At 38.5% G+C, this 22,697-nt stretch overlaps 1 protein-coding gene across 1 annotated transcript; it reads left to right on the top strand.

Annotated features, from left to right (window-relative positions):
- Positions 1–7,124: 7,124 nt before the first annotated feature.
- On the top strand, positions 7,125–21,329 carry LOC122988161 (galanin receptor type 1-like). The gene is made up of 3 exons (XM_044360337.1): positions 7,125–8,199; positions 8,287–8,352; positions 18,674–21,329. Exons 1-3 carry the CDS (start codon positions 7,534–7,536, stop codon positions 18,992–18,994), a joined length of 1,053 nt encoding a protein of 350 aa, XP_044216272.1. The 5' UTR covers positions 7,125–7,533; the 3' UTR covers positions 18,995–21,329.
- The last annotated feature ends 1,368 nt before the right edge of the window (positions 21,330–22,697 follow it).

Raw genomic sequence — 22,697 nt, 5'->3', positions numbered from 1 at the left:
TGGTAAATTAATTGAGGCGGCGACCTCAGTATTCATGTAAGCGATTTCAGTACCTTAACCTTAAACATGAGACATCTCTCATTCTGACATCTCTCTAATACTGATATAAATTCATTCTGAATGTTCAGGATTACTGATAATGAAGGTCAAAAGGTACTTCCAACCAAAGGGCACTTAGGGGTGTTTATAAGCAGTTGCACCTTATCTCATCTCATCAACATTTGCCTAATGACCTCCAAGAAACCTGATGGATATTAAACATCGCCTGGTTACTCCTTTTTAAGTTTAATCATGTAGAAGGGGGAAAAAGCTGAGATAACATCTCAAACACAGAACAAAGCCACAACCACTGTCAGGCATGGCAAGAAATACAAATCATTCATACAAAGACTTTCATCCCACAGGGGATCTGATAGCTATGGCGGTATGGTTTGGATGTAAAGGATGTGTTATGCTGATACTCAGAATAGCCATAAAAGTTCACCCAAAAATGTAAGGATTTTACTTTTTATTTAGAAAACTAAATAAATGGATTTAGTTTCCACTGAATGCATTTCTATATGTGGTGGACATGACTCTCAAATAGAATTCAGCCTGTTTAAAGACCAATAAAGGCCAATGTAATATAATTTAGGCTAAGTCTCACACACACACACACGCGCACACACACACATTAATTCAAGGTTGCCTGAAGTTGTTCTGTGACCTCTTACTTTGTTGTCCCTACCAGTTACAGTGACAGATGAAAGTAATCAAAAGATTTTATTACTTTGAGTTTTTCTAAGCCAGAACTCTCTCAAGCCTCAATAAATGATAACAGCCTTTTAATTTCTGGCTTTATCTGATAAAGCAATACATTAATACTTAAAACTGACCTGCTTTATCTTTTTGACAGAAAATGTGCAATGCTATATGCCTGATTCAATTCAGGGTTCCGAGACAATTTGCAAAATAGCATCCTCTGCTGAAAGACACCCCGTATAAACTGCTGCTCTGATGTGCAACAAAACAGACAAAAAACAACTGTCTGTGTGGAGCTGACAGGAGGTAGATACTCCAAATGTGATTATGCATCCCCAAATGTTGGACCTGTATATGCAACTGGTGTTTCAAACCACAGAGATTAACCTGTGTGACTCTGCTAAATCAAATAGGCTGGTACAGTGTTCTCATTATTTCCACTGATGACTTCCCACTGAACACACACAGAGGGAATTAGTGTTGCAGACTGCAGCAAACAGTCATTCAGCAGGGCCTGAACACTCAAATGCACATTAAGCTATCAACAATAGATTCTCAACACAGCTGAATTTAAAAAGTAATAAAAGCATGTCTTCAATATAAAATAGCCCCATCTAGTGGAAGATATCCATTAAAAAAAATGAAATGTAAAAAAAAAAAAGAAAAAAAAGAAAAGAAAAGACAAATTAGCATTGTTTTTTGTGATTCAGTTGGACACTTTATAAAATATCTGAGATACAATAACATTTTAAAGGGGCACTGTACTGGCTTTACACATGAAGTTCAGTTTACTTGTCATGGGGAGTACTTCTCAGCCTGTGAAATCAGTTGCATAATGACTCCTGTGGCTCTGGAGTCTGGGATAATAACCCTGATTATGTCGTCAGGAGACTACAAATTTGCAACAGAAAGCCTGCGTTACAAATGCAGTTTGGGGTTTGAAAACTGAGTGTATTTACCAGGAGGGGGAAGTCAACCAAATCTACCATTTGGTTGCATTATGGGAAATCCAGCATTTTTTGAAATTGCACCATACTTGGGACTAAAAATTGTGATATCTCAGCCTATCCTGCAGTGATTTCAACCATTCTTTTTCAAATCTGTCTTTTGCAAGCCTCCCAACTTTGTGGAAGTACAATAGTAAATGGCTGGAATACCTCTTTAAGGAGAAAATGAAAGTTGTCCTGTGAAGATTTCTTATAAACAAACACGGCTTCTGTTTACATTCAGTGTCACACATCAAGACACATTCTGTGTATCCTTGAGGTCAAACGTATCAAATGCATTTCCTTCCTCATAAAACATTTATAGAGCTGATTTTGAACCTGCATTGTTTACATCCATGTTTACTTGCTAGCAGTATTCTTCTTCACTGCTTTTGCTGCTGCATTGCTGCATTTCTTGCCATGTTACCAGCTCCTGTGCAACATCGGCAGGAGTGTGTCATCCATATGCTTGTGCATGTGTGTCCTCATGACTGTGCACAAGAACAAACAAAATATTGCTCCTTAACCCTGCTACTGCTCAAAAACTCCTTTAAGTGAAATCGGGTCATCGTACCAAAGAGAAAAGGGGATAAATAATGTAGAAGTAGACACTCAACATGTCCTATATATTCAACAATAGAACATGAGTGGAAATGTTATAATCATAGAACTACAGGATCATGAGGGCATAGAATGGTGGTAGAAAATATAGCATTTACAAAAACAATAAAAATATGTATAGTATACTGTGTATACAATGTACAAAATGTCAACAGTATGTTCTATCATATTAGAATAGAATAACCTTTTATCTATTTGTTTTGTATCGGTTTTGTCGTCTGACCTTTGATTACAATTACACTGATCATTTTGAGGTTTCATCCAATCTAATCAAGTCCAAATAGATGGACGGCTGTTGTGATGTGTGTGTTCTCCATTCTGCTTGCTGCCATGCCTCTAGTCAGTATTGTTTCTGTCTGTTAGGAGGCAATGTGAGTGCAGAGCTGCACTTGTGGGCTCAGAAAGTCTGACAGTAGCAGAAACCAGTGAGTTATTCCGTCCTAAGACATCCTCACTTACGCCTTCTAGTCATCGCTGCTGGCAGAGATCAATGAAGCTGCGCCCGTTTCATTTTCTAACACAGTTGAGTCTAATGGGACATAAAACAATACAAAGGCTGTCAGTGGAAGAGAAAAAAGGCAAACAATGGGCAGCGTGCCTTTGACCATTCTGACATGAAAGCATCATTATCTGCAGGAAATGCCATACAACTAGCACGTTTCACTGCTGCGAGATGATTTTTTTTTAAAAAAAATCTGTCAATCTCATATCTTACAAAAAAGGCAGTAAAACTTACTGAGAAACAAATAAAGAATGTCTGACATCCAAATGTATGTAGGAGTTTTGTGGTGAGTCAGATGGACCTTGATGAATCAAACATGTAGCAGGGTCTACAGCTGTTAATTTACAATACATAGCCTTGCATTTCATAGCCTACACTGCTACACCTGATAGTATAATGAAATCACTGTATCTGTAAGATTGAAAAATAATTTGTTTTCTTCACTTTATCACTGACTGTGTTGTATACACAAGAGTATATCCAAGTCACAAAAGATTTGCCGGACTAAAGCCTTTGTCTAGTCCACTGGCATACAGAGAGTGTTGTGTTTTACATTTCAGGATTGTTCAAAATAGAAAAGGGAGGATAGTACAAGCAGATATAGCCTCTCAACTGATAAAAAAAAATCAGCACCTAAAGAAATTTTGGAATAAAGATGCTAAAGGAACATTCATACCGTTTAATCTTTACTTGCCAATCAAACACCACAACAACGAGCCCCAAGATGGAGCCAAATGTAAAACATTTCTAATCAGGTGCAGTTCAGTCTAGTTCAGTGTCATTGAGTTTAATAGCAGGTCAAGGTGGGCTAGCTGGTGATTATATGTGTGATGTGAGCATGAGGTGACAGGTGGGAGGAGATTGAAGTGTATTTTCTAACAGTATTCCACTGCTACTAGACAGCAGAGTTTGACTGAAAGGAATCATTCCTTAAGATCGATCTACACCTACAGGGGTCTCCAACACATCGCTTGTGAGTTACCAGTAGCTTGCTTCCTGTCTCTGAGTGTCTCTCTGAAGGTTCAAAGAATATGTATATAAATTTGATAACACAGTCACTTGGTAAACCTGTTTAAATTTCTATCCAATCAAATTCAGACATCCTGCCACTGCTGACACAAAATAATTATTTGCCAAACAGCTGTCAATTAAATGAGTCACACTGCTGTCAAGTTTGGTTACACCTTAATATTAGGTGATGCTAGCAGGCTAGCGGCCTGCACCAGATTTGACAATGACTGCAGAAAATAGTCAGGCCGATAAAAGGCAAAAATTATACTATTTCCATGAAGATTTTTTTTCTTTCATGAATGTGAATAACAAGTGTTTGTGTCTCATTTGCAGTGCGAATGTTTCAGTCAGTTAAAAATGTAATGTTGAGTGCCACTTCACCAAAGTCCATGGCAACTTTTCACAGGACTTTGTCAAGGAAAATTAGGATAATAAAAAATAACAAGCATTTATGCAACTCACAAATACTACATAAAGTTTTCATAAATATGTATTTTTGACAAATTATTCCAGCACATTATTTAAAGGTTGGAGGGCCCTTTTGTACCCGGGACAACTGACCTGGTGTTCTCCTGGGGTCGGCGGCCCTGGCAATGGCTGAAACGTTATTCAAGGACAACAAAAGTAACAAAGCGGACCCGGACTTTCCTAAATTTCTGAACTATCATTGTATCATTCATTCAACAGGCTAACATGTGAAGGTTATGGTATTTGATCATGTCATGACACCTGTTGTTAAGATCAATGCCATTCAAGCAAGGGCCAATCAACATAGGAGCTTCAAGCTGTTCCTGGAGGAATGTTCTGCTGAATATGGGGATATCCTTCTCCACACTGCAATCAGGTGGCTAAGCAGGGGTAAGATACTACAGTGCTTACTTTCCTTGCTGAGTGAAATCACGGCTTTCATGGAATCAAGGGAGGATACCACCCTGTTGTCTGATGCTGAGTGGCTACTTGATCTTGTGTTTCTGACGGATGTAACTGAGAAACTGAATCACTTGAACCTACAGTTACAAAGTAAAGATAAAAACCTATGTGATATGATCAGAAATGTTAAGGCTTTCAGAGCAAAACTGTCATTTTATATTCGGCAAGTGAAACACGAAACATGTGATACAGTGATATGTAGACAGACTGAACATAAGGACAAATAAAATAAGTACACTTTTGCTTTCTATGACATTAATATGATGTGAATTTAAGTGTGAGTTTGACACATGAAAATGTATATAGAAAAAAACCTTCACATGCTGCTGATTTTAAGATGTTTTGATACAAAATGTGAGTGTTATATTATTCAGAACTATGTGAATAAATGTTAATAATAAAACATGAGTAGCTCTTTAATTTTGTCAGATAAACTGTCAGAGGAAAAAAGGTTGGAGACCCCTGATCTACCATGTAGTGTTACTGATTGATCGGATCAGTTAACAGCATGTGTCCAGCTTAGCGCACATTAATAAAGTATTAGTGACAGCTGCTGACTTACAGATCTCTCCGTGGATAAATGATTGCTGTATTATTGCAATAACACATGTTTTCTGAAGACCATGACATAATAGGCTCAGCTCAGTGGGTTTTCCGTCACAGTGAACAATAAACCAATAGTTCACACATTAAATTTTCATCAACAGCTCTTCAGCTTGGACTTGACCCTTCAGTCTTCTGGGAAATCAGCACATCTTGAGAGGCCAAAGCACGCTCTTTGCTCAAGAACTCCTGAATTTTCCATTTTTGAATCTTAGGATTCCTGCAGCTGTTTGTGAGAAATATTTGCCATCTTTATAAGAAATATTTTGGTTCTTTTTGTTTTTTCTAAGAATCATTTAAAATGTTTCTGTTGTGTATGTGTACTTTGTCTCTATCACGCTTTTCTCTTTCACAGGCACACACATACACACATAAAGAGCCTGACTCTGCAGAATGTTTACCTTATGGATATGCATTTGTTGACTTGCCTGAAACCAGACTTGTATCATGATTTTTTCTCTGAGGACTGATTTTTACATTTTATTTAATATTTATTAATAGATTACTTAGCTATAAATCTGAAACCAAAAATAATATTTAAAAATAACATATAGACTGTAACTCGCTGTTGTAAGGTTTTCAAACCTCACCTGAGATTCTGTCCTTCTTTTGGTTTGTAGATTTGGGCAACACAACTCAAGTTATGCAATAATAACTGTGCTCACTTATGGAAAAAGGAGGAGATGACATTAAATAGTAAATATTTCTCCCACTAATTTCAAAGATCAGTGTTTGGACTGATTACAGAACATTCTTAAGCTCAAGTGTTACTGACACTTTGGTTCTTCTTTGAAAATAATCAGATGTCTTAATTCGCTTTTAGGAGGAATTTTCACCAACAGCTGTTTAATTAAACAACCTGTCTGAGCAATAATCACAAATTAGTTAAAAAACATCTAATGCCTGAAATGAAATATAATATCAAATGATCTTAGTTTCGTCCAGTAAAGTCGTTTGGAACATTTAAACTATACATACTAACAGCTTCAGATTCTCCACCTCACCGACTCCGCTGCTGCTGCTGCTGTCGAGCTGCTGCTAGTCAACAATGTGTACAGTTAGAAGTTGACGGTTGCCAGATCATCAGGTCGAGTATCCCCCCATATCATCTTTCATTCTTTATCATAATAGCGCACGTTTTTTTTGCAGAAAACACACAAATCTGGCAACTCTGCAGAGATCTTACCGTTAACATTACGTGGATGATTATGTGAGATCGGTGAAAATATTGAAAATATTGGAAGGGACAATCCAGCATCACATTGATGATTAGTCCATACCGAGATCTATGCCCATACGTAAGAATGAAAAACATAGCATAGTCTACTTGCATGCACATAGTCAGTGAAATAACGAACACAGATAGCACAAAAACCCACCACTGATGTTTTTCTTAATTTTTTAAAATGTTTTTAGAGAGCTTATTTCACCACAGGGGGAAATAAAACTCGAATAAGGCAATCATAGACTGCCAATAAAACTGCCAAGTGAGATTGTTTTGTGGTACAGAGCAATTTTGACAGTCCATGCGGAATATCATAATAGTATTTGCATCCAATCTCTGTCAAAACTAGTATGAGTAAGAAAATGACATTGGCCCCTGGCATCCAAATTGTAGGTATAGCAATGGTTTCTGAAACGTGAAGAACAAAACGCATCCAGATCTTTTTTTTTTTTTTTTGTCTCAGAATTTCTTGGGAGGTGGTATAATGGGTGCTGACGTGAATGGCACAGCCCAGCCCCTGCTACAATGAGAGGAAAAAGGTCCAGACGCAGAGAAATAGGCTACAGAGTGGATCAGCGCGCTCGGTGCGCAGACGCGTCAGGTGCGCACCAGGAGAGACTCCAAAGACGCACAGCGGCACGACTGATGAATGCTCTACAGACAACTAGATTGATTTGCAAGATTTTTTATACGAATTACTAATGTAATGTCTAAGACCAACGCGCAGGATTTGGTGAAACCTTAAGGTAGAGACACATGAGAGCAAAGATAATCCTTACATGAGCGCTAATGGAAACGCACCGGACCATAAACCCCTGCTCTAAAAACTCTGCCATGAAGCAGCAACAGGACATAAACCTCCCATAGGTCAATTTGGCAACATTTCAAGTTCACCTTAAGGGGAAAAATAAATCATGAACTTATCAGAGTCTGCCTGGCTCTTCGAAGAGCCGTGGAACCTAAGCAGAGCGGAGGAAGAGGACCAGAAACTTTTATTCGGGATCGGCGCGGATAATTTCATCACGCTGCTGGTTTTCGGACTCATCTTTACGCTCGGGGTGCTGGGCAACTCCATGGTGATCACTGTGCTGGCCCGGAGCAAACCAGGGAAACCACGGAGCACCACCAATATATTCATCCTCAACCTTAGCATAGCAGACCTCTCCTACCTGCTCTTCTGCATCCCCTTCCAGTCCACCATCTACATGATGCCGACGTGGGTCCTGGGCGCCTTTATTTGCAAATTCATCCACTATTTCTTCACTGTGTCCATGCTGGTCAGCATCTTCACTCTGTCTGCCATGTCCGTGGACCGATACATTGCCATCGTGCACTCCAGAAAGTCCTCCTCTATCAGGGTAGCGAAGCATGCTTTGATCGGAGTGGTGGTGATTTGGATACTCTCTCTGGCCATGGCAGCGCCTATCATGTATTACCAGAACATTTTTCATGGAGGAGAGAATCATACTTTTTGCTGGGAAGTGTGGCCAGATCAAAACCAGAAGAAAGTCTATGTGGTTTGCACGTTTGTTTTTGGTTATGTGTTGCCCCTGCTGCTGATTTCCTTCTGTTATGCAAAGGTAAGAAAACCAATTCACATGGATTCATAATTATGGCAATGATTGAAGATTCCTAACTATATCTTACCCCTTTTTCTTTGCTTGCAGGTTTTAAATCACTTGCACAAAAAACTGAGAAATATGTCCAAAAAGTCAGAGGCATCAAAGAAAAAGGTATGTATTAAACCAGTCTTATGGAGGGCTGGGGTGGCTGGGGTACATAGATAACAGCCTTGTGTGCAAACTTGGCTGACTTAATCAGTTACAAAAACTGAATAAATATACCAGATAGAGAGATTGAGTGACTTGTTACCTGTTGAATTATTGCTGAATTGCATTAATTTGAAGGAATTCTGGCTGTGACATGAAACAAAGTGAGGGGCCAGGTTTTCTGTAGTTAAAATAATTCTTAAATCACTGAAAATACTACCGTGCTATAAATTTCCACTTAAACTTGACCTCCTGCACTCTTGGATTGAGTAATATACCATTACCTGCCATCATGATGATAATTATAAAGATTAATGATGTCAACCTTTACAAAGCTTTTAAGAAAAAGCCTGCACAGCTTGTGTCTAAATTGCACCTTTATGGAAATATTCTCTATCTATCCAGATCAGTGCATTTCACGGTTCACTAAGCTGCAGCCTTCTCCTCTGCTGACACAGGCTATGATTCGACGCAGAAGTCAGTGTTCTTGGCCTTTAGGAAGATATATATCAGAGCAACACTGACCCAAAGTCCCACACACATTATTCAACGCGGCTACAAGGCTGTGTGTTTTGTTATTTCCTTTAATTCAACAGCCAGTCAGAGGGAACTATTTCCATCGTCTCTGTTTGTTTTTTTCCCTTAGAGACAAAATAATTATTTTTTATGCTATAGTGCTTATTGTTAACTGCCACACTCGAGAAAAGTGGCCAAAAGGCACTGTGCAATCAAACTGCCATCTAGTCTTCATTATTCAGGTCATTTAGCTTCCCAGAGTGCCAGTTATCTGCTGTCACCTGCTGGATTGCTGTTCTGTCTCTCTGTCTGTCCATTGTTCTTCACAGCTGGTCAGTTTAGCAGTACATCTGACAACTGCCGTGTGCTATACTATGATACCAGGAGTACAGACTATGGTCAGCTGGGAGGGGAGGGGCTGATGTGTACCTCCCTGCATACATGCTTTATTACATGAGGCTTAAAACAACAGTGGAAGGTCAAACAGGAATCTCAGATATTCTGATGATTTACTGTGTTGTGATCACTGTGCAGATCAGTTTAACTAATGCACAGGGGGAATGTTAAACTGACAGCTTTGTGATAAACAGTTAGCAAACAGTGGATTAAACTCAGACACATAAATTACCCCATTAGCTACTGTTAAACTATAACCTACAGTACTGTGGAAAAGTTTTAGGCACCTTAGATGTTTAGATTCTTATCCATTTTGCAATATCATCAGAGAGGTGTCTCATCGATCCCAAATTTATTAATGACATGACAATTTCCCAAGCACACAGCTAGAGTCATAAATAACTATTTTCAGCAACAAGAGGAATGATGAGTCCTGCAACAGATGGTATGGTAAAGCCCCCACAGAGCCTTGATCTCAACATCATGGAGTCGATTACATAAAGAAGCACCTGAGATGGCCTAAATAATAAATCCACAGAAGAACATTCTTTTTCCATGGTGGTTACAACAACCTGCCTGCAAGTTACCATGAAAGTTAAAGTGTACGGAGGAGAACTGCTGCTGTTTTAAAGGCAAAGCTGCTCACAGCAAATGTTGATGTCATTTAGATTTCTGCTGTTTACTCAACTTTGTAAGTTAATTGATAAATTAAAACAATTTATAGCAATATTTTTGTAAGCATTCTCACTTTACTTTTAGTGCCTAAAACTTTTGCACAATACTATATGTCAGAAGAGACAGTCTGCACATAAATATTCAGCAATGAAAAACATACAAACTTTGTAATCCTGCTAAAAAAAAAAGTAATATCACATGAAACTGCATTAAAACTGCACAAACATGCACATTTACTTTTTGGCTGGACCAGCTACAGACCAGCCGTATAACCCTAAAATGTCTGTCTGTCACTGACTAACTGACTGAGTGATAAAGTTACATTATTGGTCGGCCAGTCCAGTGTTGGAGTTTCCCCATTGACCACTGCACTTTCAAAATGAATTGGTGCTAACGGTTTCAATTATGTCCTCAGGGGGTGTTTACAGCAGAGCCCCGAGCGCAGATCACTAGTCCCGAAATAAGTTTTAAAAACACACATTTACCAGCCGAAGTGTCTTACATGGAGGCTCTGACACTGACAGGAGCACCCTGCATGGTGGCTATGAGCTAGTTAGCATGGCCGTGCCGTTCTGTGTGTAGCCCATAGACTGTATAAGAATAAGGTGTAGCTGCAGTGTTTCACAGCACTGTGCTGGGCAGGTGACAGGTGTGTCTACTGTGTTTTTGTACTCTGAAAGATGTCATGGCGCAGGTATAAAGTCACACAGCTGATGGACTGTTAGCCTAGCATGCTAACATATGGATGATGTTTACAGACATCTGCAGATAGAAACAGGGGAGTTAACAGATAATTAGAATAGTTATAATTAAAATTAAAATTTACTTTATTTCTCTTTTAAATCAAACATCAAGTGGAAAGTATTGTTCTTGCAACTGCATTTATAACCTTTTTTTGTGACTCAAATGTAGCTTAACCATGTCATGTGATATGCTACTTCAGTACACTTTAACAACAAATATTACTGGGACCACTTCAGAAAATTGCAGAACATTTAATATCCATGAATTCACATTATAGACACTATCATTGACTATCCTTGTAACAAAGTGGCCACAATTTTGCACATTGACCATACACTGTCCAGCCGTGTGCTAGGTTTTGACCTAGTCTTGTTTATGAATATCCATGTATGGAGCTGTGCCAGAATTAGAGTTCGCTTTGCAGTATGTCTGTTTTGTTGAGGGTGTGTATTGTTTATGTCTTGTCAAGATTAATGTATAGCAAGGCACTTTACATGTATAATCACTGGACAATGAATAATGCATGTACATTAGGAAACCATTAGTAGATCAGCTACTTTATTATTTTTATCATTTGTATTACTTCTTCGTCCTTGTAGCTGAGATTAGGGCTGCCAACGTTTGACTTCAGCTTGGAGTGATATTTATTCCCATGGGGTGGGGCTGGGAGGTCAGGGTTGTGTGTGTATTTCAGTTGTGCTTATTTTTGTTCATAATAAAATGAGCATTATTCGTGGTAAATTGACCCACTCGACCTCTCTCTGGCCTTGTTTAGTGCTGCAATGCTGCAATAACTTTACTAACCTTGCTCTACGTAGGCCAGCTCTACAACGACAGATCCTGAGTAACACCTGACGAATTCATAAAATTAGACAAATGTCAATGTTGTTGGTGTATATTCTCATTCACGCCTGTATTAATTTGTCTGTGCGTTGAAGTAGCAGCTGAAGCCCGAGCAATCGGCCTGTTGTATTTTAAAACAAAATTTCTGCATTTCTACGTTACCTACCCTCTTGGATTAAGTCAAGAAACGGACATGTGCACGAGTCTAGATTGGTTAGATTGAGGGTGCTATGAAAACCAAGAATGCGTCAAGAACAGTGTCAGGAATGGATCAGGACAGGAAATGATTATTAAAAGAATGGCTATTTCATATTTGAATTTGTATTCATAAAAATATTCCATAGCCTAAAATAGTAGTTGGTTGGTTAACAAGAAAGTTTCAGGGCGATAGAGACTCAGAACATCCCCATAAGCCTAGTAACTCACTCTCACTAATGTCTGCATGTGCTGTGCTGCTCTGTCTTGTCTGTCTGCGTGCTGTCAGTGTCCTCTTTTTCGTGCCCCAACTTTATCAGTCATGAATTTGTTTTTCACTGCGTGAGAAAATGGACATGTGGCATGAGAGCATGTGAAAAGTGTCAAATTTGTGAGGCTCACGGTCAATGCATTAGACTTGGCAATTCTGTGAGATGCGGTAAAAAGCCAACCTGGGTGTTCTGCTGCAGAGATTAACTTGTTTTAACTCAGCACACCATAACTGTCTCACTTTGATTTGATTGCTGGTCTGATGATGCAACAATGTCACCTAGCTGTCACCAATTTGGCCACAATGATTAGTGTGATGTTATTATGTGTGCATAATATGGATTATAGTCCTCATAATCCATTTTTCACTGACCAAGGTTCATACTTAAAGGAGTTTGATGTCTAAGGAAATAGCCTTTTTTGCTTTTTTGGCTGAGAGTTCTGTAGATGAGAAGATCGATATCCTTCATGTCTGTCTGTTCAATATGAAGCTACCATCAGCAGTGGTTAGCTTGGTTCAGCATTAAGATTGGAAATGGGGAGATACAGGCAGCCTAAACAAGGTTATCTGAAAGAAAAATCATGATTGTGCTGAATCAAATCAAAATAGTATTGTTATCAATTAATTATAAGTTGTTGTCATGTTTGCAAGCTCTTTTTATTTGCTGTCTCAAAATATTAGCAGATATGTCACACGAGGGGTGCTTTCCAGAATAGATGAAACTCAAAGGAGACAAATAAATAAATGGCAGTGGGCCACACATGGCCTTGGTGGAAAGCAAGGGAATTTGTTCAAATAAGTGTTTAATCGATAATTTGTGTGTTATATTTGGGTCTCAGCAGCTCACCACCAGGCCTGTGAAATACAACGACAGATGGGAAGAGCAAGGTTACTCCCACTGGTGTTGTGAAATACATCTACTGTTGACAAACTTCCTATCACCCCCAGGCACCAAAAGTTTGCCTCCAAAAGTCAAATGAGGCAATCTCAAAAGCCAAATTCATTTCAAATAAATCTCTTTCCCTCTCAGGTTTAATGTCCTGTTCAGATAAAGGAAATATGAAGTATCATTGATTTTTGGTTGTAAAAATTCTTGTGTCAAAGCCTTATTTACCATGGCTCCTGGTTAATGCCCTTGGGGATACAGAACGTTTGAGTTCATTTTACTTGGCAAGCAATAATGTTTTTAAATGGAGAGAGAAGTTAAAAAGCCAGAAATGATATGAGTCAGTCAGGCATCCAGACGGAGCACACAGATGATTATGGATAATTATGAAAATGAATATTAGTCTTGAAATTGTTTTACAGAATCTGTAAAAAGAATGGGGACAGCTAATGCCTCAGAGATCAAACTGCTTATTTCTGACAGAGATGCCCATTTGAGTGTCAGTAATTGAGTGTTACGATCCTACCTGACAGAATCAAAGGAATGCACCAGTGATTTACTACTGTACTTCCTTAAAGACTTTATGAAAGCCCAGTGATGACATCACCAGGTTTACACTCTTAAGCTGGATTCATACTTGACACAAGGGGTTAACAGGAGCCCTGCTACAGATACCTATAGTGTAAATATTGATTTATGGTGGTGATAGGCGAAAGGCAGGGTACACCAGGACTGACACATAGAGACAGACAACCATTCACACTCACATCCACACCTATGGGCAATTTAGAGTCACAGCCTGGGGGAGGAAGGAAGCCTGAGCACCCAGAGGAAACCCATGCAGGCACGGGGAGAACATGCAAACTAAACACAGAAAGGCCTCAGGTACTAGGCTCTAGGTTCTTAGGTTCTAACCTAGTACCTTCTTGCTGTGAGGCAACAGTGCTAACCACTGTACCACCATACTGCCCTGTTAGAATCATCTACCAAGGGAAATGAATACCCAGGCTTCTCATGTTCCATGTAAACATCATATCTTGAATATGATCAAAACCAGGATAAGACTCAAAACTTGGATACTTATGAGCATGTAAACACACTTAATGTGCCTGATACGATATAATATGATTGCTGATTATTATTGCAAAACAATTTCATCCACTTTGATTCCGACATACTGACTCCTGATGATTATCACTGACATTTTACATGGCTGAAATATTTTGAACACAGCTTTACATGTCTACATGTGCTGTAGCTAGTTATTTAAGAAAATAGCAAATACCAAACAATGAAATGAGTCCTGAATTGCAGAGCAATTTTGAATGTTAATGCTTTTTATGGTGTTTTCTTTTTCCTCTGAGGAGAAAAGCTTGCCTTAGGTCCTGATATCCAACTTTGACTTTGATCACTTGAACACATTACTGAACTGTGACAGTTTAAAATGTTAACTAAGGAGATGGAGCATTGTAAGGTTAATATTTCAATATCAAAAATAAATCTTGACAGCTGTTAATCAATTATTCAAAGCATTTGAACAACAGTGAACAAATAACAGCTTTTTGACAAGTGAAGCAACAGAAGAGGCAGAAAGACAAGAATTTGTATTAGTTTTCTCTGTCTGTGGCAATGCTGCTGTTTATATTAGCCTAACTGATGGCTTCCAGGGGTATGAGGTGAAGATATGAATGTGTTATGGAGGCTGTGCAAACAAAGCACTGCTACCAACATACTGCTCTACTAAAACTGTGGGAACCTCTCTCTGGCTTCTGTGTGTATGTGTGTGTGTGTCAGGGTTTGGCTGTAATCTCAGGCCAATATTGACCTTTCATTTCAAAGTGGATATAATCCAGTCAGTGACATTTATCTCAAATATGATCGATAGGATGCAGTTCCATTACACATTTATTGTAACACTAATCAATATAACACTTGACTGTGGGAAGCTCTAAAATTGAAATGATGATCATAAAACATTTCATCAGACTGTGCAAACATTTGCACCGACATGTCATTATTATTATAGTACTGCTGTTCAGAGTAAAGGTTAGGCTACAGCCAAACCTGTGATTAATTTATTTCAGTTCGATACAGAGTTGAAAAGTTTACTCCTTGTATTTAGTTTAATAGAAATCAGATTATAACCTTGTTACCTTGCCCATGGTCTTTCATATATTGACTTTTTTCTGATGTTCATGCTACACATGTATTAAAGGTGCAGTGTGTAGAATTTAGTGCCATCTAGCGGAATAGACTTGACAGAAATGGAATATAATTTTCATAAGTATGTTTTCGTTAGTGTATAATTGCCTGAAAATAAGAATTGTGTTTTTGTTACTTTGGAATGAGCCCTTTATGTCTACATAAGGAGCGGGTCCCCTTCCATGGAGGCCGCCAGGTTGCACTGCCATGTTTTTATAGTAGCCCAGAAGGGACAAACCAAATACTGGCTCTAGAGAAGGCCTTTCATGTTTTTTCATGACAGTTAGGGCCTTTTCATGATTGTTAGTATCTCTCATTCTTCGACTTGACTTTTTGAGCCTACACTTTTTGGGCATGGTTTTCCACATGGACATGAATACAGTTCTGAAAGAGAGAATTAATCTCTATTTTAGTCAAAGAAGTGATCAGAAATGTAGTTCTCCATGAAAATCCTATAGTTTTGGAGTGCAGTAATTCTCAATTCAGGGAAATGTGTAAAAAACACACAAGACATTTTTTTCTGCCTGGTATAAAAGTGCAGACATAAATTATTGCATCTCAGAGTATTTCACTCAATATAATTGTGACGTGAACAAGCAGATAGCAAAATTGATATGGAACAATGTTTAACACTGTGGAAAAAATGTTTTATCTAGAGACTGTCCTCCATATGTGTTGTTCTTGAGGGCATGGACCAACAACATATGTTATAATTTAATTTGGAGGACTTTATCCATGGGGAATTTAGTGGGAAATATTAGGAACATGTACAGTACTGGACATGTTTTGGCATGTTTAATCTAACATTTGTAACTTTCCTTGAACAAAACGAAATATAAAGCAGCATTTCTAAATAATCTCAGGCTCCTCTCCTCTGCATTTTTATTTTCTGCAATGTGAACTAATTAGCTCTGGAATAAATCCACTTGCTACCTAGAAATGCAGTGGAGCAGCTTTGCAGATCAGGCAGCATGTAATTAGTTTTTTATAATGACACTTCCCAGCTGTAGCCTTTGCTTTACTGATAGTCTTGCCTGAAGTAATAACATCCACCACCACTTTCCTCTTAGACATGACCTAAAATTGGTTTGCCATACTTTCCACATTAAGTTATCACATTTTATTTGAAACAAATTGATACTTTTCAGTACATCATGTTAAAGCGTAACTTATTTTGCTTGTCTGGTATACTATATGATCAACTGGTGGCCACTTGCCACTCTTTTTTATCACAACATTGCCAGGCATATCTTTGTGTTATAACTGTACATATTGTGCAAGTTTTCTCCATGGATATTAGTGACACATGAGCCACCAGTTCCTTAGTAAGTGTTAAATGAATACATGTTTGCAGGCCTATTATCTATCTTCACTGCATGTATTTAGAACTATGAGTAAGTGAATCCTTGAGTCTTGATTCTTTTCTGTTCTCAGAAAAGCCTTAATCAATCAATGGAATCAGGTACCAGCTGCAAGACAGCATGTGTGATGTTCATGCTTATAGCAGTGGAACAAGTGCAGCGAGGTCTTCTGCCATTTTCCAGGCACTCTTACCATTTATTCCACAAGGTTGTAGTTTTTTTTCACATTCTTGTCATTATCATTAGTATAAAAGCTCAAGGCCTAACAAGCCTCAGGATTTAAAGAATGATAGTCTTACAGAGTCTCTGTTAGCTTAATGTTCAGCTCTGTAGACGTATTGGAATTAGATGTATAGATGAGACAAATCTTCCCATATTCTCACTTCAACCACCCACACTATGTACATACTGTATGAGTGAATCAGTAGTATGTATGATCGTTTGCATCATGACCTTCTGATTAGAGGGTCATATAACCTAACATAAATTTACATAATTGCAGCTGTATTTGCTGAGTGAAATGTCAATAGGATACTTTACATTACTGGTCAGTGTAATGCAATACAATTAAAGATTTTATGAGGTCCTAAATGGGTATGAAATTGCATACAAATGGGTCTACAGTTTTTATTGGTTTAAGAAGGAACTGCAATACAGCTAATGTTTATGCCATCAATTTAAAGCTGCACTAATCAATATTTTAAATATTGACAATAGATCAAATGACTATGTGAAATGTGAAGGGGGTTGCTCATAGTAACAAACCCATAGAAAATTATTACCAAGTCTGTAGTTTCCTTCGGCCCTAAGGTGTGTTTTTGCATCTATTAGCTTATTGTTTTGGTTTTTCCAGCCCACAACTCTCTTATTATCAACTTCAATTTCAGCTGAGACAAAAACAGAAAACATCTGTTTTCAGTGGAAAAACTATGATAAATCTACACTACTTGACTAGCACCAAACAGCCAGCAGACAAAGTTAGCCACTAGCTGGTAAGAAGTGGAGTATTAAGAGCCTGCTATGTTTCTCGGAAGTTGGTGGAAACCAAAACAAAGCTAAAAGTACAGTGAATAGTAGACTTGCATTTGTAAGGAAAATATTTTGGAAAATATTTTGGAAGTCTGGCCTGTTGCCCAACTTTGCTGCAAAATAATGACAAAATGACACAGGAATCATTCATGTAGTTATCCCTGTTAGATTGTTGGCTGCAAGCTAACACTTTAGCATACACCAGGCTCTATAATACCTAAATACCATTAACTCAGTGTAGTTTAAGTACTATACCGAAGTTTGTGTAAAGGTTATCAAAGACCAAAGGATTGTCTTATCATTTTAATGTGCAGAAACATGTAAAGATAATCATTACTTCTCTCCTTTGCTAATGTGTGCATGTTCCTGAGAGAAGGAATGTGCCTTAGGAGGCCCACACTCCTCTCTTTCCATCCTGGCTTAGGCCCAAATAAGGTACCATTCTGTGTCTTGGAATAAACAAGACATGTTGAAAGGTCAAAGGCCACATATGGCTTGAGGCTCTTCCTTGATTTGTGTCTTTAGGTGATGTGGCTCCTAGTTAACATACATGTGCATGTAAATGTATCTCATTGCTGTTTGCCATTGAATGTAATTCATAAGTTGATATGAATTGACCAAACGATGATCATTTCTTTGTCTCTAAAGACTATAAAAAGGTCAGTTTGGCTTTTTATAGTGAGACAGAGGAATGATTCGCTTTGTGTGAGTTCTGTCTCCTTATTGATCAATAATAATTTCATTAATCTTCAGATCAACCAGTGTCTATGCTTTTATTTCTGTGTTTGTGTCCAGTGTTTTAGCAGCAATTCCACAACATTTGTGTAGGTATATCAGGTGAATAAATGTGTATTTTTCTGCTGCTGAGTTTTGAAAATAATACAAAAAAATCATTAACTTTATATAATGTATAGGTTAATGTGTACTCCATCAACAGAGTGTATGGCAACGTTTAGTAGCACCCTAGAATAGTACTACAGAATAATAACAGAGCAGCAGCAGGAAGTTCTCCATGTCACCAACCTCTCAAAACATATTTTATTCTTTTATCCTGAATAAGACTTAAACAGTCCTTAATACAGCATGTAAATGTCATCACTGTTGTCCCTGAGGGCACTGACTTAATATCTTCCCTACCCCTTTCTGTTCCTCTTTTGTGGATCCCAGACGGCTCAGACGGTGCTGGTGGTGGTGGTGGTGTTCTGCCTGTCTTGGCTCCCTCATCACGTCGTTCACCTCTGGGTGGAGTTCGGGACCTTCCCACTGAACCAGGCCTCCTTTGTGTTACGGGTGGCTGCCCATTGCCTGGCGTATAGCAACTCGTCTGTCAACCCGGTCATCTACGCCTTCCTGTCAGAGAACTTCAGAAAGGCTTACAAGCAAGTGTTCAAATGCCAGATCGGTTCCAGTGACTCGCCGCTCAACGACATCAAGGAGATCCGCAGCAAGGTGGACACTCCACCCTCAACTAACTGCACCAATGTTTGACTGAAAAGGTGTGGATTGTGACATGAAAATGAATTATGACAAATGTCACATTGCAACATCACAAACATTGTCACTTATTGTAAGGACATAGTGACAACAATCAGACATGAGTGGGTGTTGATTTTTGTGATGTGGGTGTTGCTTGGATATTGCTACAGCTATACTTTTTCCACATAAGCGCTGTTCATTATACCTGGACTAGCTGAGATAAAGCCACTGTGGCTGCAAGACATGATTACTCTGTTCGATCAGTCTATGTTTCCTACATCTCTTTGTTCAAAACTGGGGAATTTGAAACTCAGGTAAATGACATTCGCTCTAAAGTAAAAGTCATTTGATTGTAGACAAAATACATTGATATATTTATAAGTTAATACATTTAAAATATGAAAGGTAGTGTTAGTATTAAAAATCTTAATTGGCAGACTTTTTATGTTGGGTCACAACATCTGCATTAACACAACACCTGGTTGTTTGAATGTGTCTTTTCGGTCTGAAGAACAGTGATGGGAAGTAGGCTAATGCATTATTTTATAGTTTGTTAGAGAATGTTTTCTAGGAACAATTAGTGTAAGTGACCCCAATTTCAAATTTAGGAATTACGTTAGAGTTAGTACACTAATCTCTGTAAAGCTCTGGCTATCCTCTATGGAAAGAGAAGAAATGTGGCTCCTGGTTTCTCTAAAAATGTCAAAAGAGAAATATAATAAAGTCAGCGCCTCCAAAGAGTGAGCTGGCAGCTTGTTAAACTACAATAACTCAGTTTCTACTTCTACACATGTTAAATACAGAGGATTTGGAGTTGGTTTTGGAGTTTGGAGTTGTTAGAGAGCCAGTCAGAGCTGTGCTGCTGAGCAATGAAAATAATGTATGAGTGATGGACTACATTTTTCAAGTAACTTGCCGCTTTGCCACTGTAGATAAGAAAAAAAAACATTGCTATTGCACTCAAGCTTGTATTTTAAGTACATTTGGTTGTAAATATTTATGGACGCTGAAGCTGGTATTCACATACTGCCTGTGAAAGCCTCCCTCTATATGTGGCTGTTATGCTATATTAACAGTTTTCAGATTGTGCTGTGCTGTATGACTGAGCCAGGCAGTTAGATATGTAAAGCTCGTTAAGATGATTGTTTTGTACCCTTTCTGGTAGCCATTTTTCTACCCATGAAAACAGTCTTACAGGAGATCCTGTGGAATATGTTGTATGCCATATGTATGTAATGTGCCAAGCCTACACACAGCAGCTTTACCTCAGTAAAACAAAATCATTAAAACAAAACAATATGAGACCATTAAGTTGGACCTACAGTATTGTGTGTACATCTTTGGAAAATGTGGACTTTTTGCAGGAACATGTTGCATCTCTTAACTCACTTTTTGCTTGAAAAGGATTCCAAGTGAAGTTAAGAGGGGATTTTCAGCAGAATAGGCAACTGTGTGCCAGGGAGGAAAGGGAGTCTGCTGCAGGGTTTGTACTGCAGCAGTTGATATGACTGATTAACACTAACTTAAAACAGAGAGGTGGAATTAATCAGTTTAATCAGCAGACTCATCCCCCCTGTCAGCGAGGACTTCAGATGTGAGAGCCAAGGATTATTCCCAGAGAGCAGAAGCGGTGCAGTTGATGACTTTACTCACTATATGCTGACTGTACAGATGGTGATGCTCATTCATGCCACACAGGACTCGTGGAATGTTTTTAAATGGGACTTTTTCATGGAATCTCAATCCGGGAAATGTGAGGGACGTGGCTAATTACTGGTGGGATTATGGCTCACACACACTGCCTGGCAATGTGAATGAATGGAATTTCTCTGGCAAATGATACAGATGTGGATCACAAACAGTGTTGTTTCCTTCAAAATACCCATGTAAAGAGCACATGAACAAAAACATATTTTTTTCAGCAGGAAATGCATTGTTTAATTTTCTAACACTTTAGATTACAGCCCACAATTACATTAGCATATTTGGGGTATCAATAAAAAATGTAACAGCGTATCTATACTTCATATATGTAAGCACACGGGGATGACAAGAGGATGGGATTGAGGAGGTTACAGCTTTGTTTCTGAGAGGCAGTTAGAAATAAATTACAATGTACATGTCTTTAATTACTATTTAAAAAATATGAAGTATAACATTATTACTGAGAAACAAGGCAGGGAAAATATGAATCAAAGCGTAACAGTGTTGATATTGCTATGAAATTGCTGCTTGTACAGATTTTCAGCTTCATGTGTTTTACTGAGGTTGTCTGGATGTGTCTTTTCAGCCTTCTTCTCGTATTACTTCAGCAGTGCCATTGAAGTCAAATAATTTACCAGATATATTGGGGTGGGTGGGGTGGGGGGATGAATCTCTGTGCTTGAAATGCAACATGTGAAGAACTGTTAAGGCTCTATATCTGGATGTTATTTTGAAATATATCCAGGCTTTTGATTGTGTCTTTATGCAGTGCTACTTATATTATATAATTATATTAAACTCTGTGTCATTTCCTTGAAGAAATCTCTTTATTCCATAAATGAAACCTGCTTTGCATTTTTTAAAATTCTTATGTGTTTTCTCAGGAATGAAAATCTCCCCAAAAAAATTGTTTTCACATCTCACTGAGGCCTTCACTTCTATAAAAGGAGCTTTTTCTTCAGCCTTACTGATACAAAACAACCCTCACCTCCCTCACTGACACAATGGGTTGTGGCCAACAGAAAGAAAATAACAGTGGAGGTTCCCACCAGTTGGATTCCCCTGAGAGTTTGGTTTTAGTTGATTACACACCAGTGGAGTGCAATTCCTGGCATCAAATCAACCCAATGATCCCTAAGAGGTCTCAGGAAACAGCCTGCAGTCCCATGATACCTTGTCACATAGCGAAGCTTGGTCACTTTTTAACGAACTGGGTACCCCTTTAGCCTTATTTTTCAACATGCAGGGTAGTCCGATAAACTTCTATAGAACTCCCACAAAATCTGAAAGAGACACTGTGAGACCAATGACTGATGTGTAGATAAGGTGTCAAATTTCCATATTCAGAGGTGGCGGGTTGGGTGGATGGCTAGATAAATAGATGGCAAGAACTGGACTTTGCTGGAGGAACTGGACTTTACTGCAGGAGACCACTGTTCGCTTACTGTTTCCAACTGCAGTTTTTAACCATGCTGTGAGTTGGGGGGGGGGGGGGGTTTCAGACAGAGGCTGAACTGAAGGGCTGTGTAAAAGGTCAGTATGAGTTAAATAAGGAGTTTTTTGAACTGTGAATCATGCAGAGATATTCCAGTAGAGCCCCAGATTAAAAATATAGACCTGTAAATATGCATAATATGTCCCCTTTAAACAACAATGATTTTTTTAGCATACAGAAAACTACAGCTGCCATGAAAATTTACTGGCATGGCAGTGCAGATACATTGTAACTTGGTTTTGTCAGTATTGTATTCACAAACACTCTTGTCTAAAGTCAGTTTTTCAACTCTTGAGATGTAACCTCTGCTGTCTAAAAGACTCTACACCATTCAGTCTTCTCTGTTCTGTTGTTATTACATGACTGTGTTAATGTCTGAATTAACAGAAGTCACTTTTCTCACCAATGCTCTACTCTTTTGTCGAGCTGTGACATTTGAGTTCATGGGAAATGGGGTTAGTTAAAGGCCACTTAACCGTCTTTATCTAAATTTATTTGATTTTAAATGATGTTTTC

The sequence above is a fragment of the Thunnus albacares genome, chromosome 8 (genome assembly GCF_914725855.1).
Source record: "Thunnus albacares chromosome 8, fThuAlb1.1, whole genome shotgun sequence".
NCBI lineage: Eukaryota > Metazoa > Chordata > Actinopteri > Scombriformes > Scombridae > Thunnus > Thunnus albacares.
The sequence above is the reverse complement of the archived record's forward strand: the minus strand, read 5'-3'. Positions and strand labels throughout refer to the sequence as shown.

Coding starts and splice junctions, on each gene's coding strand:
- LOC122988161 (XM_044360337.1), top strand. CDS start 7,534: ATGAACTTATCAGAGTCTGCCTGGCTCTTCGAAGAGCCGTGGAACCTA. Junction 8,200..8,286: donor TTTCCTTCTGTTATGCAAAG/GTAAGAAAACCA, acceptor CTTTGCTTGCAG/GTTTTAAATCACTTGCACAA. Junction 8,353..18,673: donor CAGAGGCATCAAAGAAAAAG/GTATGTATTAAA, acceptor TGTGGATCCCAG/ACGGCTCAGACGGTGCTGGT.